This window comes from Sorex araneus, chromosome 3 (genome assembly GCF_027595985.1).
Source record: "Sorex araneus isolate mSorAra2 chromosome 3, mSorAra2.pri, whole genome shotgun sequence".
Classification (NCBI taxonomy): domain Eukaryota; kingdom Metazoa; phylum Chordata; class Mammalia; order Eulipotyphla; family Soricidae; genus Sorex; species Sorex araneus.
Window position 1 is genome coordinate 182,943,225 of NC_073304.1, and position 17,668 is coordinate 182,960,892.

General features: G+C 56.1%; 1 protein-coding gene across 8 annotated transcripts in view; it reads right to left on the minus strand.

The window, feature by feature from the left end:
* The window catches only part of FAT3 (FAT atypical cadherin 3), a 267,114-nt gene that overhangs the window by 215,190 nt on the left and 34,256 nt on the right, over positions 1 to 17,668 (minus strand). For all 8 annotated transcript variants that reach the window (XM_055133235.1, XM_055133233.1, XM_055133234.1 and 5 more), the window contains exon 2: positions 1,114 to 4,425. In XM_055133235.1, the coding sequence (XP_054989210.1) occupies positions 1,114 to 4,420 (3,307 nt within the window). In that variant the 5' untranslated portion in view covers positions 4,421 to 4,425. The remainder of the gene's footprint in view (positions 1 to 1,113; positions 4,426 to 17,668) is intronic.

The following is a 17,668-nucleotide window of genomic DNA, read 5'->3' on the forward strand; positions in this document are numbered from 1 at the left end:
TCTCATGGGACCTGTGGACACCCGAGAACAAAGAAGATGTAGGCATGTGAGAGCACCACAGCCTCAGAGCCCAGTGTGTGAGCACTGCCATGAGAGCATCACAGTCTCAGAGCCCAGTGTGTGAGTACTGCCATGAGAACACCACAGCCTCAGAGCCCAGTCAGTGAGCACAGCCAGAAGAGCACCACCACCGCTTGGTGCGAGTGCCCAGCAGGGTGTGACGGTTAGTGCCCCATTAGTGCCATCACAAAGGGGAGGAGACACAGCCGGACTGAGTACAAACAGTACCACAAGTCACCGTGTGTAAACGTGAGGTCAGGACATGGTCGTGCTTCTAGGCCAGCCGTATCCAGTCCTGTGGGAGCAGGCAGAGTCCTGTGAAGACTACCCTCAGGACGAGGAATGACACAGGCTCCAGGGCGCAGGGACACGGGCACGGGGCCAGGGGCCATGGGGGAGGGGGGTGACATGAGGATGTTGCCAGCCTCTTTAGATTGTTGCAAGATTCCAATCATAGCCAATCTGTTCTGCACACCCCTCGTCTGCCCAGCACCCCCCAGCACGGCGTCTGCATGGCATATTCCCACCTCTAGGGCCCCAGATCCTGCGGGATACAGTGGGGCGGCACAGTCGGGCTCCATCCAACAGCCCATTTCTCATTTCCACGTAGAGCCGCTTCATAGCTGGGTGCTTCATAGCCACGAGCACCCAGGATCCAAACTAGAGTCCAGAACAGCCCACAACAAGGAAAACAGACGGCAAACCCACAAAACAGGCCTGACACAGAAGCACAGCTGCCCACCTGCCTTCAGGTTCATGGCCTTCACTGCATCCCCGAAATCCATGGCCATCACCTGCCCCTGAATCCAGACCATCACCCCTGAGATCCTCAGCCATCAGTTGCCCATCCTCAGAGACTCTCACCTTGGATGGGCTCCAAGACCCTTGCCTTGAGTGGCCCTCACTCCTCACACAGACCTGCCTAGGAAGCACTTTTCCCACCCTTGCTCGCTGCCCCCTCTGGCACCCAGCCCAGCCCTCGGTGCAGTGCACCCTTTCTCTTCCCCACAAGGAGGAGCACAGAGGGTGGGCCAGCATGAACATCACACTCACCGCTCTCGTCATCGATGGTGAAGCGGCCCAGGCCACTGCCGTCACGGATGGAATACTGGACCTCGCCGTCCCTCCCGGGGTCCTCGTCGTGGGCCACCACCTGTAGCACACTGGTGCCCACACGTGCATCCTCACGCACGGCGCCCACGGCGGCGAAGTCGGGGAAGTAGGGCGTGTGCAGGTTCTCGTTGACGTCCACCACCTCCACCTCCACAAAGGACAGCGAGGACAGCGAGACGGGCCGGCCCTTGTCCTTGGCACGCACAGTGAGGTTGTAAAACTGCTGTTTCTCGAAATCGAGCTCACGGCTCAGGCGCAGTGCTCCACTGGCCCGGTCAATCTCGAAGCGGCCATTGTGGTCACTGACCAGCGAGTAGCGCACCTGGCCACCCAACCCCAGGTCAGGGTCCTGTGTATCCAGCCAGGCGATGACCGCGCCCACGGGCAGGTCTTCCAGCACCCTGACACCATAGCTGCTGGGGACGAAGGCCGGGGCACAGTCGTTCACGTCCTCTAGGATCACCTGCAGCGTCACCACCGAGGCCAGCTGCTGGCCTACGGGCGCCTGGTCTCGGGCCTCAATCTTCAATGAGTAGTTGGCTCTGGCTTCCCGGTCCAACTGGTCAGCAACAGAGACGATGCCGGTGGAGCTGTTGATGGAGAAGTGCCGGGAGTCTGTCAGCACCGCGTAAACCACCTCCCCGTTGGTACCCAGGTCCCGGTCCCGGGCCTCCACCTGGACGATGTCCGTGCCGATGCCTGTGCTCTCAGGGATGCTGACCGAGTATGCGTCCTGCAGGAAGATGGGGCTGTTGTCATTGGCATCCTCCACGTTGATGGTCAGTAGCCGCCAGGAGGACCTCTGTGGGTTGCCCAGGTCATAGATGGTGATGTTGAGGACATAGCGGTCAGTGCGCTCCCGGTCCAGTGGCAGCAGCACCTGCAGCTGCCCTGTCTCCATGCCGATGGCGAAGCAGCTGTCCAAGTTGCCATCCGCAATGGTGAACAGCACTTTGCCATTGAAGCCCGCGTCGGGATCCGAGGCCCCGATCTTCAGGATGTCCGCACCCACCGGCAGGTCCTCTCTCACCGCCACATCCGAGGGAAAGGCCTTATCGAACCGGGGGCCCTGGCGATTGGCCGAGTAGAAGTCCAGGAAGCCGTCCTCTGGTGCCAGCCTGACATCCGCCCGTGCCTTGAGCAGCAGCTTCTCGGCCAGCTTCTGGGCCACACGGGTCTCTTGGCAGCTGAAACTCCTGGAGGGCGTTTGGCCGTGGACAACTGAGATGTTCACGGACATGGGCTCTGCTAGGTTCTCCCCATCGCTGGCTGTGACCCACAGGGCAAAGTGAGCGTTCCTGGGACTGCTGGCAGGCAGCGGCTTCCTTAGCTGCAGGACGCCTGAGTCGGGGTCCAGGGAGAAGAAGCCCTGCTCGTTGCCTGAGATAATCTTGTATTTGACCAGCGCCAGCTCATCGATGTCAATGGCGGACACGGCGGCGATGTGGGCGCCCACGGGGAAGTCAGGAGGCAGTGTGCCCTGACAGGCCGCTTGCTCGAAGAGGGGGCGGTTGTCGTTGAGGTTGTCCAGGCGCACGGTGACGTTGACCTCACTCTCGTGGCGGTAGGGCGAGCCCCAGTCGGAGGCACGGACCACGAACCGGTAGGTCTCTGGGGAGGACTCGAAGTCCAGCTCCTCCGTGGTGCTGATGAGCCCCGTGAACTGGTTGATGGCGAAGGGCAGGGCCTTCAGGCTGGCAATGCTGTAGGTGATGTAGCCGTTCTCTCCGCGGTCCTTGTCGGCTGCCGCCACCGCCAGCACGGCCGTGCCCACAGGCACGCTCTCATTCACATGCGCCTCGTACAGAGGCTGCTGGAACTCGGGGGTGTGGTCGTTGGCGTCCTCGATGCGCACGGTCACCGGGGCCCGCAGCTCCCCAGCCTGGGCTGTCACTGCCAGCGTGAACACCTCCTTCCCGGCTGCATTCAGCGGCCGCGCGGTGACAATCAGCCCGGACTGGGGGTTGATCCTAAAGAACCAGGTGTCCTCCCCTGGAGCGAGCCGGTATTCTACCCCCCGCGGCTCGGGGTCCAGCTTCGCAAGTGCCACCAGTGTGCCGGGCGGGGAGAACTCGCTGATGCTCACCTCGTAGCTGTCCTTCTGGAACCGGGCCGGGCTGGCGTCTCGCTGGGGGCTGGCGATGTGCACCACCTTGGCGGCGGAGAACCTCTGTGGTGAGCCCCTGTCCTTGGCCTGCAGGGTGAGGTTGTAGCCGTAGGGGACGCTCTCCCAGTCCACCCGCCGCCTCTCCTTGATTCGGTACTCACCACCCCACCGGCCCTCCTTGGCCAGGAAGAACTGGCCCGAGGGGTCACCAGCCACGATGGCCACCGAGTCCACCTCGCCATTGGCGCCCTCATCGGGGTCATCCACGGTCACCACGGCGTAGGTGGGCTCTGGGCCTGGCGCAGCGGGCGTGTGTGCCACCACGTGCAGTGTGGGTGCATGGCTGTTGAGGCGTTCCACGTGTACGTAGAGCCGGGCCGTGCTGCTCACCCCGTTGTTCCCATAGAGCTTCATGCCACGGTCCACGGCCAGGACCTCCAGGTCGTAGCGGCTCTTCTCGTCGTAGTTGAGTCGCCCGCTCAGGGCCACGACCCCGCTGGTAGGGTGCACGGAGAAGAGATCCACCCGGCCCTTGAAGTAGTAGTAGAACTGCCCATTGGAGCCGACATCGGCGTCCGTGGCCGTCACCTGGGCCACGCTGGTCCTCAGGGGCGTGCTCTCGGCCACAGTGACTGAGTAAGTGGTGGGCGAGAAGAGTGGCCGCAGGTCATTCATGTCCAGCACCTGGACGCTGACTGTGGTCCAGGCCTCCAGGTCCTCTCCCCGGACAGTGCCCTTCACTACCAGCGAGTAGTGGTCCTGGATCTCCCGGTTCAGGATGGCTGTGTTGCCACCCTTGGTCCGGATGCGGAGGAAGCAGAAGTCGGCAATGACGACCTCCTCGGCTTTGAAGAAGCCCTCCTCGTCCCCGGACACGATCCTGTACTTGACGTCCCAAGAGGGATCCACCAGGGTGATGCCCATTCGGCTCTGGCTGCGGAGGTAGGTGCGGGCGGCCGAGTTCTCGTAGACGGTGGCGTTGTAGGTGGGGTGCGTGAAGCGGAAGCCCTGGGGCCCTAGGACCCCGGCCAGTCCCTGGGACACGGCGCTCAGGAGCCGGAGGAGCAGGAAGAAGAGGCAGGAGTGGGTCGGCCGCATGCCCACGCAACACATCATGGCCACGTCCATCAGCTCACACATCCATCCTGGAGGGAAGCAAGGGAGAAGCGTTAGTGAGAGGAGACTGGGCAGGCAGGAGATCTCCCACCCAAAGTTCAGCACGAAGAGAGAGGGCCAGCCACACCACACAGGAGCTGAGGTCAGCAGCTCCATAGATGCCCGCCCGCCTCCATCGTGGATGGCCCTGTGGGCTTGCCAGAAAAGTCTTCGCCTCTGAGGTACGGAGCATCAAGTCTTCACCCTGGGAGCCTTAAAAACCGCTGTGACCTTTGGCTGAGATTCATCGTCTGGGAAATTCCCTGTGGAAATCATTAGACAAGCACAAGTCTGCAGCCCAGATTAAAATACATACAGTGTTAAGAGCAGACAGTCAAATATTCTGTAGCACCGTTGTAAAACGAAGCACAAAACCATCACTGAAAAAACGAGAAGGGACGGGGAGATGGGTCGAAGGGTGGAGCAGAGCTTCCTCGTGGGAACCAGGCACCTCAGGAATGCCCTGAGCACTGCCAAGGGCAGCCCTGGAGAAGAGGGTTGGGAATGACCCCTGAGCACTGCTAGGTGTAGCCCCAAACTGAAATATTCATAATAAAAAAGGATGCATTTTCCAGATGCAGTAAGATCTAAGTGGGGGTAAAAATCCATAAAATAATGTGCTGTGATTCAATTGTTATTCAAACAAAGATATGTACAAGGATCATTTTGCATTGAAAAGGCTTCTGCTTGCTGGGGGACCTGGGGGCCTATTTGCATTGTAAAGGTACCGCTCCAGATAGCCTTGCTTGTCAGAGGTTCATAATCACAGAAAAGCCTCCGAGCTCTGGCCAGTTTTGTCATGCTGATTTCTGAACTGCGGGGAGCCTGCACAGGCCAGCTCTGGGGTGAGAAGCCTGAGGTGCAGAGCAGAGGTGAGGCCCCAGGAGCTGACCCAAGAAGACTGGGCAGTGGCTGGAGGTGCCTCGGGTACATGCAGGTTTCCACCCTTGCTCTGGCCACTGACTGCAAGTGGACTTGGCCCGCAGGGCTGGTCTGTGCACGTCCCACACAGGGTTACAGCTGCAGTGGACCATTTCACACAGGCCCGGAGCAGGATGGAGGACTGTGGGAGAGAGGACCTCACAGTGAACCCCTCTGGGCTACCCTCGTATGTGCCAGGTGTGCCAAATAGAAAGCAATGGATGGATGTGCCCCCCACACCCCCTGCCTAGAGCCCAGGAGAGTGGACCCGTCTGCAGAGAACACTCGGGACAGTGCCTCCTGCAGAGACCAGGCATGACACGGGCATGGGCTCCTGGAGAATGGGCACCCCACTCCCCGCTACTCCCACCTTTCCTGTCTGCATCCCCAGCCCGACACAGGAGCCCAACTGCACTCCACAAGGTGGCACTGGTACTGACTACTGAGCGACTCTCTGGGTTGCTAACTCTTCAGGGCAGGACACTCTCAGCCAGGCTTTCAAGCGCATCTGCCCTGCCTGCCTGCCTGGGGAGAGGCCTTGCTTTCTCTTTCAGTGTTCTGGGGCCCTGGAGGACAATGCCTGGGGCCCCTCTCTGTCCTCCAAGCAGAGCTATGGTGACCCCACCCAGCACCTCTCAGGGAAATCAGCAAAGGGGAACACGCGGCCCGCGCTGAGGTTCAGATTCAACTCAGATTCAACGGCAGGGATGAAGTCAGACTCAGCTTGACAGCTTTAGCTGCTCTGCTAAACACCAAATTTCTCATTAGGTTGTTTTTGTTTTGTTTTTGCTTTTTGGTGGGGGAAGAAGCTGTCTCTGGCACAAGTTAATTAAAAAGCCTCACAGCTTCCTCATTGATAAAGAAAAATAAATGAACTCTGGATGTTAGGGATTCTCTAAGATTCTATAAAGTAGAAACAATACAATTTGGCTTCCTTTGTCTAGTATGTCAAGAAAGATATATTTAAAAGGCAATATTGGGCCAGGAGACAGACAGGCTTTGTGTGCGGTAGCCCTGATTGATCCCTGGCACCACAGTCTCCGGAGCACAGCCATGAGTAGCCCCCAAGTATGGAGCAGAACTGGGAGGCTGGCTGTATGTGCCTGAAGGGAACAAAAGGACAGGGAAGGAGATGGAGTCCTCTCCCTCACGGAGGCGCCCGCCTGCCCTCCAGCCGAACTGCCTGGGCACACTGACCCCCTCTGACCACAAGGTCCCTGCACCTCCTCCGGGCACTCCCTTGGGCCTCAGACATGGCTCCTGGGTTGCTTGGCTCAGGCTCCTGCACACACATGGTCCCTGAATTGGGTGGAGCATGTATCCCCCAGGCTTTGAGGGGTGCCCTGGCTTTGGGGTCCATGAAGGAGCCAACTTGGGACATCCCATGTGCAGAGCCCTGAACTTTTTATCAAAATGTGTCTATGATTTATGTCTGCTGGTCCCTGGAGAGGATCCGGTGATGAGATCTACAGAGATGAGGAACAGGTGACCCTTCACTCCCCAACTGAGCACACCCTCTTCATTGTGAGGTAGAGTCACCACTGAGTGTCTGCCTGGACTCTGCTTCCTTGCAGCTGGACAGCCTGTGACCATGCTATCAAACGAGGCTGAGGTTTGGGCCAAGAAGCTATGAAGCACCTAAAACCCCCACTTTTATGGTGAGATCCCTTCAGTCCCCGCTATAAAGTACACGAGTTGGGCTAATTCAGCCAACTCTCACGACGTTCCTGGCAGAGATGAGCTCCCCCATGCTGCCTGAAGGTGGATGGGAAGAGAAGGTGCATCAGCAGACGACAACGCCAAGCTGAGAACAAAGGGACATCTGGGGCTGGGGGAGCAAGAAAGAGACCCCAAGGATGGGGCCCAGCACACTCCATGCCCTGCTGACAGGAGCCAGCTTTCCACAAGCCACCCGCACCCCAAACCCATGCGGAGTCCCAAGGGCCTGCGTCTGGGAAGTGCTTCCTGCCTTGTTCCCACCCACACATGTACCCTCCCCTGGCCCTCACTGTATCACCTCCCCCTCACACCACCCCCTCCCCCTCCTGATCCTCACACGATCCCCTGCCCTGGCCCTCACGCTATGCCCTCCCATTTGCATGGGGTCTCAGAGAAGAGACCAGGCTTCTGACGCTCCAACTCTCAGACTCGTGGCTCCCGTCCAGAGGAAGTCAGAGTGTGGACGAGAAGGGATGAACAGGGAGCAGGAATATGGACACTGCAGTGTGGCTGGACAGAGGAGAGAGTCTGTCGGGGCCTAAATAGCAAAGCGACAACCATGTATTTGACCAGAACACCACACTGGGCAGCAGCTGCTCATCTCAGCCCTGCCGCCCTGTGACACAAGCAGGTAGGGTTCCTGTTGGTGTCACTAACAGGAAATCCCTTCCCTTACTCCATTACCATAATTTGCAAACTGAAGTCGATGGAAACTCATTAAAATACTTCACATTATTCAATATTTGCTGTTTATCAGGTATTTAAAGCCTTTCCCTCCAAAGTGCTAATGTTCTCAATAACAAAACAATTACACATTTTGGAGGCATAATAGCCACATTCAAATGAATATTTACTCAAATAAATAACAAGAAAGCAATAACATGTCCATTCCTGTGCTTATATGTGTCCCTACTTCTGCTCCAGCCTTTGATCTATGAGGAGCTGGGAGTTGGGCAGAGGCCTGAGAACCTGAGGAGCAAAGAGGAGGGCCTGGAGGTGTGCTGAGGGCCAGCCCTGCTCCTCGGGGTGGCCAGGGACCAGGCCTGGAAAGCCCTGTACATTAGCTCCAAAATGGTCTTCTTGCAAGGAAGCGAAAGGCAGGCCGGACTAGTTAGAAAAGGCCTCAGCTCAGGCAGAGCACAAGTCCAGTGCCATCAGCCAGGCAGGAAGGACAGCAGGATTGCCTACTGGGGGGTTCTGTGACTCTCCGACAGGCTCTCCCTGTCTCAGCTCCCACATGCCAACACACAACACGATGCACCCCCATTTGCACACAGGAAGTGTTTCAACGTGATCTCCCTGCATTTGGGACGATCAAGGACTGCAGGCCACAAACTGGGTGGGTCACTAATCTCCCAGACATGGCTCCTGGATCAACTGGACCTCCCACCTCCCAAGACCTCTGAGGAAACAGCTTTTCTCCTCTTCTCTTTCCACAACTGCACTGGGGTATGAGCCTTGCTCTCTGCACCTCCCTTGGAAAACACTGAAGTGCCGGATTGGGCTTTTGGGGGGCAAGTGTCTAGTCTCTGTGATGTGTATCTTTATTTTATTTATTTATTTATTTATTTATTGCTTTTTGGGTCACACCTGGCTCTGCACAGGGGTTACTCCTGGCTCTGCACTCAGGAATTATCCCTGGCGGTGCTCAGGGGACCATATGGGATGCTGGGAATCGAACCCCGGGTCGGTCGCGTGCAAGGCAAACGCCCTACCCGCTGTGCTATTGCTCCAGCCCCATGTGATGTGTATCTTTAGGAATGGACATGCGATGCTCCCTCCTCTGAGGTGGCTGTGAAGGCAGCACCAGGCACCCTGGTCTCAGACTCACCCCCTGGGGCTCCTGGAGCTGGGTCCTGGCTATGAGCAGCCACAGGGGGAGGGGGGACGGGGGAAGCTGCACCGATGTGCCCTATTCTGCCTGCCCTACCCACTGCAGCTCTGCGCCCTTCTCGCCGCACCCCTGCACCCTGCTGCCCACTGCAGCCCTGCACCCTGCCCACTGCAGCCCTGTGCCCTTCCCACTTCGCCCTGCCCACTGTAGCCCTTCCCACCGCACCCCTGAACCTTGCTTGCTTCAGCCCTGTGCCCGCTGTAGCCCTGACCTTGCCCGCTGAGTGCAGCTGAGAGAACAACACCCTCTGTGCACTGTCTCAGACCAGAACAAAGGCAGACAGGTGCCAGGCAACACTAGCACAGCAGGAAGAATTCCATCTGTACCCAGCGAGCAAACAAGCTGTTTTCCCCAGCAGCGCCCGGAGTCCCAGGCCCGGCTGGCTCCAGGTTTGCAGAGTGTGTGAGGTGCAGCTGCGGCGCAGGGGCAGGGAGCAGAGGCCAGAGCCTCTCAGAGCCTGAGCCAAGCCCCGCGTCTGGGACTCCTGAGGCTGGTGCTGCCGTGAGCGAAGAGAGGCAGGATTCGGGGGCAGCTGGAGGGAACACAGCACAGCCCACACTGACACCACTGACCTCTGGAGCAGGGCTGGGGCCTCTCACGTCCACTCAGAGGCCCTGGTCTGACCTAAGTGGGCAGGCCCACTTCAAGAACCCGTGATCCTGCCGGGACTCACCTCCCAACCACTCGCCCCGAGCCAGGACTCTCCCCACACCTGGTGCATCCTGGGGGCCAGTGGTCAGCAGCTGGATAGGGCATAGGCATGTGAGGATAGCGTGGCCATGCCCAAGGTTCCCCACACCCTCCTGCAGCCAGACAGACAACACGACCAAAGCCCCCTCAACACCACATTTGGGAAAATGCGGGGGCCAGGAGGCAGCTCCACACCCGAGCACAGGCTCTGCAGAAGAGAGGCCAGTTCCATCCCCAGCACCCGGGAACATCCGCTGAGCAGCACCAGGTGTGCCCAGGCTGGCAAGTCTCTATGTTCAGCGGCTATATGGCATCTTAAATCAAAAACAAAAAGGGAGGTATTTTCTCAATTGAATGTAGCAGAGAAACTCCTCATTCGAGAAAAAGGCTATGCTTTTGTCTCAACAGATGATAACCCCACTGAGAAACTTTGGGTCCTGTTACGTCTTGTCAGGAGTCGAATTTAGCTACCTGATTTGGCTCTCAGACTATTGGAGTCTCACAACCCTCCAAATTCCAGCCCCAAGCCATTGCCAAACTGATTTCAGCTGGAATTCACAAGGAAAGAAGAGGAGCCAGTGTCAGAGGACCCCCTTTAACGTATCATGAAGTCACATTAAGAGCATTTCTTATACCCCTGTTTTACAGGCAGTGGATTGGACAACACCAGGAACCTGGATTTTGAATTAACAATTCTTTACTTTTACCCTTTCCTTGGAATTCACAGGTGCCTCAGTTCCTGAAGAAGGAAGGAATGACTTTTAACAGGAACACTTCTTCAATTCTCTCTAGGATATCCGTTTGTATTGGAGCTTCCCTCTGTCTCTTTCTCTACCCCCAGGTATAGAGACCAAACCCAATGATCAAAGCCTGATAACTTTAAAAAAGTGTTTTTTCTCAAATATAAGCTAGGTTGTATCCTATGACTAGCGATGAATGTGACCAGAGAATGGCTGCATTTCCCTGCTGAAGAACTCCTACCAGAAGTCCTGATGCTCCTATTCCAGTGCTCCCTGCCTGATCTAGTGATCTGAAGTTTATCGGACTCCTATTAGCTGGGTCTCGTTGCTGCAACCACTACTGATGCTGTTGCAGGAACAACTCTTCAATTTTGACCCAGACACTTCATTTTTTCAAAACGTGACTAAATGATTCTCATCATTGATGACTCTAATCATCTCTCATCCCTGGACAGTGCAGGACAATTGGACGCTTTACTACAAGCACTGCTCTGGGCCTGAATCGGACTGAAATCTTAGTACAACTACTAAGACTATATTGTGAATTGGAATTGTTCCTCTATTTCAAATTTTGTGTTTTTGTAAAAAGAAAAGGGGTAGATGTAGGATAACATTGGTTTGTCCTTTCCACCTTGCCATAGAGAGCTTAGGTTTATTAGGTTACTCCCCTCACAGTGCTCCCATTCCTCTGTGTTTATCTGTAACTTCTTTCTTTGTGCTCTGTTGACTTGTAAATATTGTTTTTCTCTTCTCCTTAAGTCCTTAACATAGTTAATTTAGAGCAATGTCCTTTTTATATGGACACAAGAAGACAGTTAATGCTATGCTTTCATAACTTGGGAGTTAATTGACTCTGAATGATATTTACCTCTTGGACATCTGTTCTCTCGACTTAAGCTTCTGTTGCCCTTACTTCCTAGCACCCCAAAAGCAGGGTCCCAACAAAGGACTCAATGAACCCAGGGCAAGCTGTAAGCTATGTGCTACCCTGGCATCGAAATGGGCCTGGCCAAAATGCCATAATACTTAACTATAAGTTAAGAGCAAGGCCATGGACAAATTCTGTCATGATCCAAAAAGCAGTAACTAGATTCAGCCCTGATACGGTTAGGAAAGATTAATCTGGCCTAAGCACTGTAGTCTGAGTCCATGGTGAGATGTCCCCAGGAGAGCCACCCTACAAGCTCAATCTATCTCTTACTGTGTCCATACAAAATAACTAATATTAAGAAGTGAATTAAGATGTTAATTAAGTTATTGGACTAAGGAGAAGAGGAACACCCCCAGGTGGTGTTTCCTACCCTGTGCCTGATGGGGGGTCAGGAAGGGCTTTCTTATGTTGATTTTGCTACCAGCCTGGGTGTAGTGTCTACCCCAAGTGCTGGGGAGTTGGAGAGAGACAAGAGAGTGAGAGAGATGAGAGAGAGAGAGCAGGGCAGCAAGATGGAGCGCAAAGAGATGAGCGGGAGAGACAGGAGGAAACAGGAATGAGGGGCAGTGTGAAACTAGAATGGGGAGCTTAGTGAGACTGGAACAGGTTTGTGGGGAGACTGGAATAAATGGTAACTGATCAATCAACCAGCTTGGTCCTCATTTCCTCCTCCGTCTGCCCATGGAAGAGGCCGCCCCGGGTGGGGGAGCGGCCCGAGACCACTGAACTTGGGTGGCGAGAGGGAGAGCCGTCAGGGCTTCCCCAGCCGCCCTGAAGACTATACACTCTGGACACCTGCGTCCACGCCCCCATGTCCTGTGTCAGGAGGGCCCTGGGCAAACACCCTTCCCAGCACACACTCTGTTTCCCGGGCTTCCAGGGCCTCCCTTCCTCTACAGCTGTGCCAGGAGCCCCCCTCATGGGCCCTCTGGGGAAGTCAAGTCCAGAGACCTGAGGCGGAGGTGACCTGGGCAGAGGATCAGCTGATGCCACAGAGAGCAGCAGCCCACGGGTCAGCTCACGGGGCCGTCTCGGGCAGGTGAAGGTCAGAGGCTTTGTGAAGACGGAGCATCAGCGGCATCTGCCAGTCTGCTCCTGGTGACACAGGCTCAGGGCGCTCAGGGTCCATGGCCATGGGCCCTCATGGCCTCTGGGACAATGGAGTCTCTCACACCCGGCACCTTCCTGCCCCTGCTGTGGATCTAAAGTCATCATGAAGAAGGGGGTCGGACAGACCATGTGCCATGGGCCCACCTTGTGACCCCTCCCCAAGGCCAGGGTCTGGGCTTGGAGAGGTGCGTGGACAGTGCCTTCTGTGGGCCCCGAGTTACTCCCATAGATGGTGCCTTCTGCGGGCCCCTCACCTCCTACTTGATGTGGAGTGGCTTCTGTGAGAGGCTGCTCCCTCTCACCTGGTGGACGGCGCAGCCGGTGTCTGCTCCAGACACACAGGGCTGCTCCTCACAAGGCCCGTCTTCAAGCACAGTGCTGAATCCCTGTGACACTCCGATAAGGGGTAGGGGGGGGGGCAGCAGGAGGGTCTGTAAGGCCTCAGCGGGGTAGGGGCGCACAGGACACCCTGTAAGGCCCCTAAGGAAGGCAGGGCACCTGTGAGGCTCCAACAAGGCATGAAGGGGGGTGGCCCGAGGAGCACCCGCTAGGCTCTGACTGGAAGGTGTCACCCTGAAGGGCCAGGACACCCTGAAGACTCTGCCGGGGGAAGGAGCTGGGCCTGGCCCGGATACCTGCAAGGCTTGACAGGGCAGGGCACACCCATGGGGACACTGGACCCTGGCTCTCCAGAATCCTGGTGCCTGGGGCTCACTTGGGGCCTAGTGCAGTTTCCCACCAAATTTTCTTTCTCAGGATAACTTCAGAATCCCCTGGAATCTATCTGACGGTGTCCTTGAGGCAGGTATCTGCAGACAAGTTTGGAGAAGGAGCAGGTTGGAACGAGCCCCAGAGCCTGCCCTGTTGCACTAATGGAGGAGAGAGGCCTCAGATCGCCCACAGGGAGAATCACATGGAAAAGGCCTGCAAGTCAACTGGGCACCAAGAAAGGCCACAGGCAGCAAACAGCAGAGGCCACGGCAGCAGGGCAGTGTCCCTGTGGCACAGCAGAGCCCGAGAGCCGCGGGGCCCCAGGAGCAAGGAGCTCCATGACGGCAGAGAGGAGAGAACATGGGGAGAGCAGAGAACTGTGAGCAGGACCTGAAGCAGCTGACGACTGACAGTGGGAAAGTAAAGCAGAATCAAGCCCAGCACACGCTGGGACAGTCCTCCTGTGACCCAGCCACAGATACAAGGCAAGTTGTCCCTGTGCGTCCAGTCAGCCCCATGGGGGCTGGCCATTGCTGGCAGGGGGTCTGAGCAGGGCTGCATGCAGCTCCCAGAATAGGCCATGGGCCACAGGCAGCCTGGAGCACCTGCTTCCGGGGCAGAATATCACTTGCCCTGGCCCCATCTGCAGAAGCATACACAAGCTCTCTGCAGGACACAGGACAGGCGAGCCGAGGAGCGAGGGAGGATGCAGAGAGCAAAAGCAGCACCTGGGCTCAAGCACTCAGCCAAGACTCATGTCCACCTCTCCTTATAGATAAGGGAAAGTTCTCCCAAAAGCAACCAAGGTCCTGTTCAAAATATACCCATGGGGGGGAGGGGGCAGAGCAATAGTATAGCGGGGAGGACTTTTGCCTTGCACAGGCCCAACCTGAGTTCAATCCCCAGAATCCCATATGGTCCACCAAGCACTGCCAGGAATAATTTTTGGGTGCAGAGCCAGGAGTAACCCCTGAGCATCGTGTGACCCAAAAAGCAAATAAATAAATAAATGAAATGAAAAACCCTATACACCAATGGGCCTCAGAGACAGCTCAGAGGGCTGAGCACTGGGTTAGCATGCATGAGGCCTGGGGTTTGAGCCCCAACACTGTGTGGTATGAGTATGAAGCCAGGAGCAGCTCTGAGTACCTGTGGGTATGACCCCAATGCCAAAAGATAAATGTGTGCTGCATATATGCATGTGTGAGCACGCATACTTTGGTATAGCTATGTGCGACTTTATATGTCTACATGTCAATTCCTTGAGTAGAACAGTGCATAGCACAGATCTACACACAATCCTCTGCACTGAGCATATGTGTAACCTGTGTCCTCCCTCTGAGGCCAGCAGGAAGCTGCTGCTTCTCTCCCACTGCAGACAACTGCTCCAAGAGACTCAGGGGGCACTTGGCACTGCACACCCCAAATCAGAGTGACACTCCAGTATCAGAGGATGTTCAGTGTCACTGTCAAGGGCAAAACCAACAGCAGAGACCTGGGCCCGCCGAGGGTGGCCACAGACGCTAAGCAGTCCGGGGCGGTGGTGCGGGGTCACCAGTGAGACTGACCTCTTTCCAATAATCCAGGGAAACTGCTAGAGGATTCCTGCTCTCCAGGAGAAGCAGGCAGAGCTCCCCCAATGCTCCCCAGACAGCTGCACATAAATCTTGGCTCTCAGCATTTCTGAAACACAGAGCCCTCGGGTGAGGACCATCCTCAGGCGGCCGAGACATGCCTGCCTGCTGACATGCCTGCCTGCTTCCTGCTGACCACCTGCTGCTTCAAGCAGGGATGACAGAGACTCTGCTCCTGGACTCCAGGGAGGGGAAGGCCTTCGGACAGGGCCTGCAGGAGGCCAGCAGAGTCTGCGGGGACAACCACATAGCTTGGCGCTGACAGGCCCGTGAGCAGGGAGCACAGGCAGAAACTCGGCCATGCTTCAGGGGCCTCCTGCCCAGCTGGAGTCTCAGGGGCCCACAGAGTGCAGCCACAGCCCTGCAGGAGTAAACAGGCTCTCGGGCCACGGCTGTCCTCTCCACAGCACAGCATGTCTAGGAGGTGTGACCAGCACGAGGGGAACTTGCCAAGGGCCCAGCCCCATACCTGGAGAAGGTCCAGTGGAGACAAACATGCCCCGGGAGAGCTGCTGTGGTCAGTGGTCAGAATCATCGGGAAGACCAGGGGCACTCCAGTGCTAGCTGCCTTAGCAGGCATCAGGACCCAGGAGCCAAGGCAGGTCCACTGCCTGCCCTGGCCTGCCTACGTCCCCAGCCTTCCCCTCCCAGACCAGACTCGCCTTCGTCCTCAAGCACAACAGGGGGTCAGGGGCTTGTTTGCTAAGCGTAAACATGATCAAATTCGGATTTGTCTGGGAACATCTGTCCCCATAGGAGGAGAACTTCTCCCTGCTCCAACCTGCTAATGTGCGGCTCAAGGACCTTATTTATTTTCATGAGTTAAGACCTCAAACTCTCCTAATGCCCTGAGACTGGACCAAGGCCAAGCCCCAGTCAGTGCTTCTCAGCTCTGAGAAGATCCAACGACCTTCCCTGAGCTTGCTCAAGGCCACCTATGAGCCCAGAGGAAGTGGGGATAGCAGGCTGGGTTTCTGCTCACAGGATCAGCTTCTAAGAATTTCCACACACTCAGGCCATCAATCAGCTCAAAACTCTGCTCACAACTCACACTGAGACCATAAGGCTGTGTGCAAAGGGCTGAAACCACAGGGCTGTGTGCAAAGGGCTGAAACCACAGAGCTGTGTGCAAAGGGCTGAAACCACAGGGCTGTGTGCAAAGGGCCGAAACCACAAGACTGTGCAAAGGGCTGAAACCATGAGCTGTGTGCAAAGGGTTGAAACCACAGAGCTGTGTGCAAAGGACTAAAACCATAGGGCAGTGTGCAAAGGGCTGAACCACAGAGCTGTGTGTAAAGGGCAGAAACCACTGGTCAGGGAGGGTCAGAACACATGTGTGAACCAGATGAGCAGATCGGGGAGGGTCAGAACATGTGTGTGACCTAGATGTGTAGACTGGAGTTCCTGCATGTGCTTTCTGGGTGCTGCTCAGGCACTGAAGAGTCACCTACCTTTCCCCGGGAGAACAGCTCATAGACAAGCCTCTGCTGGGTGCTTTTCTGACCTGTCCACCAGGTCACCACTAATCTGCGTTTTGAAAACAAGTGTTGGCAGAAATGGGATAACCCGAAGGCCAGGAAGCAGGAATGACTTTAGGATCATCTATACTGTTCGAATCTTCACAGAACACAGTATGGAGATGACCATCTTGCTGGGACTTCAGAAAGGGTCTGGCCTCCATGGCTCTCTGCCTCCGCTTTTTTTTTTTTTTTTTTAAGGCTCAGCCTAAGCTAAGAAGCTGCTAGAGAAAGAAACTCTGACAGAGAAGCAGCAGGGCCGGCCCTGCCCAGGCTCAGGGCTGGCAATGGAGCGCAGAAGTTTGGGAAACCTAATATCTGTCATCCAAAGAGGACCATGAAAGTCCATGGAATCGAACGTGCATGTGACAGGGACGTTTCTGGTTTACAGGTCCCTCACAAGCACAGCTGGCTCTGGTCAGTCCTGCTGCTGCAGGAGGAGCAGTCACAGAAAGGAAACCGTCCTTGTGAGTGAGCAGCTGGACCACCTCACTCACGCCTCAGGGGGCGGGCAGGGCAGCTGGGGAAGTGACCTCTGGAGCCCAGGCCTGGCTCCTACTTGGGGCTGAATGGCTGCCCCCCAGGGATGACCCCCACGGTCCCTCTCCCGGGTCTCTGTGACTCTCCTCTGAAGAAACATCTGCTGTCTACCTGACATCACCAGGTGTGGACCTCTGAGAAAAACCTCCCCCCATGTGCCCTCTGGCCAAGCTCAAAAATAAAACACATTGACATATGTGGAGGGACCCAACATCTCCTTCCCTTCACTCCGGGCCCCAGAGATGGACAGGTCAAGTGCAGCCCTCCAGCTCATCTCTTAGCAGCAGCGTGCAGCCTTGCAGGGCCACTGCCGCTCGCCACAGCCCCCACGGTCAGCAGCCTAAGATGACACGGCGACATGTGTGACATTTGTCTCAGTGAAGTTCAATGAGCTTTCAACTGTATGAACTTCACCATCGTCTGTGTTAGAAATGATGTTCCTTAATCAAGGGTACGAATTTCCCAGAGATGATAGGCAATTGATATTCCAGTTCCAATTGTTTTAAGTAACTAAATTTAAAAGCGTAACCTGAAGGCCTCTGCGCTTTTCTAACAGTTATTACTACCAGGATTCTTCTGTCAATAGTTCAGTTCATGCCTGAGGGCTGAGAAGACACAGGCAAACTTCCTATCAGTGTCTAGAGGACAAGAGTGCCTGATGGCTCTGCTGGTGCCCCTAAGACACCAGCCTCCCCCTCTCCTCAGGCCGGTCCCCAGAGGCACGTGATCACTGGCACGTTGTGGTCTGTGGAAGCAGTAAAAGACTTTTACTTCAAGTAAAATTCTGGTTCCTAACCAGGAGTCAATCAATCGTGGCCCCAGAAAG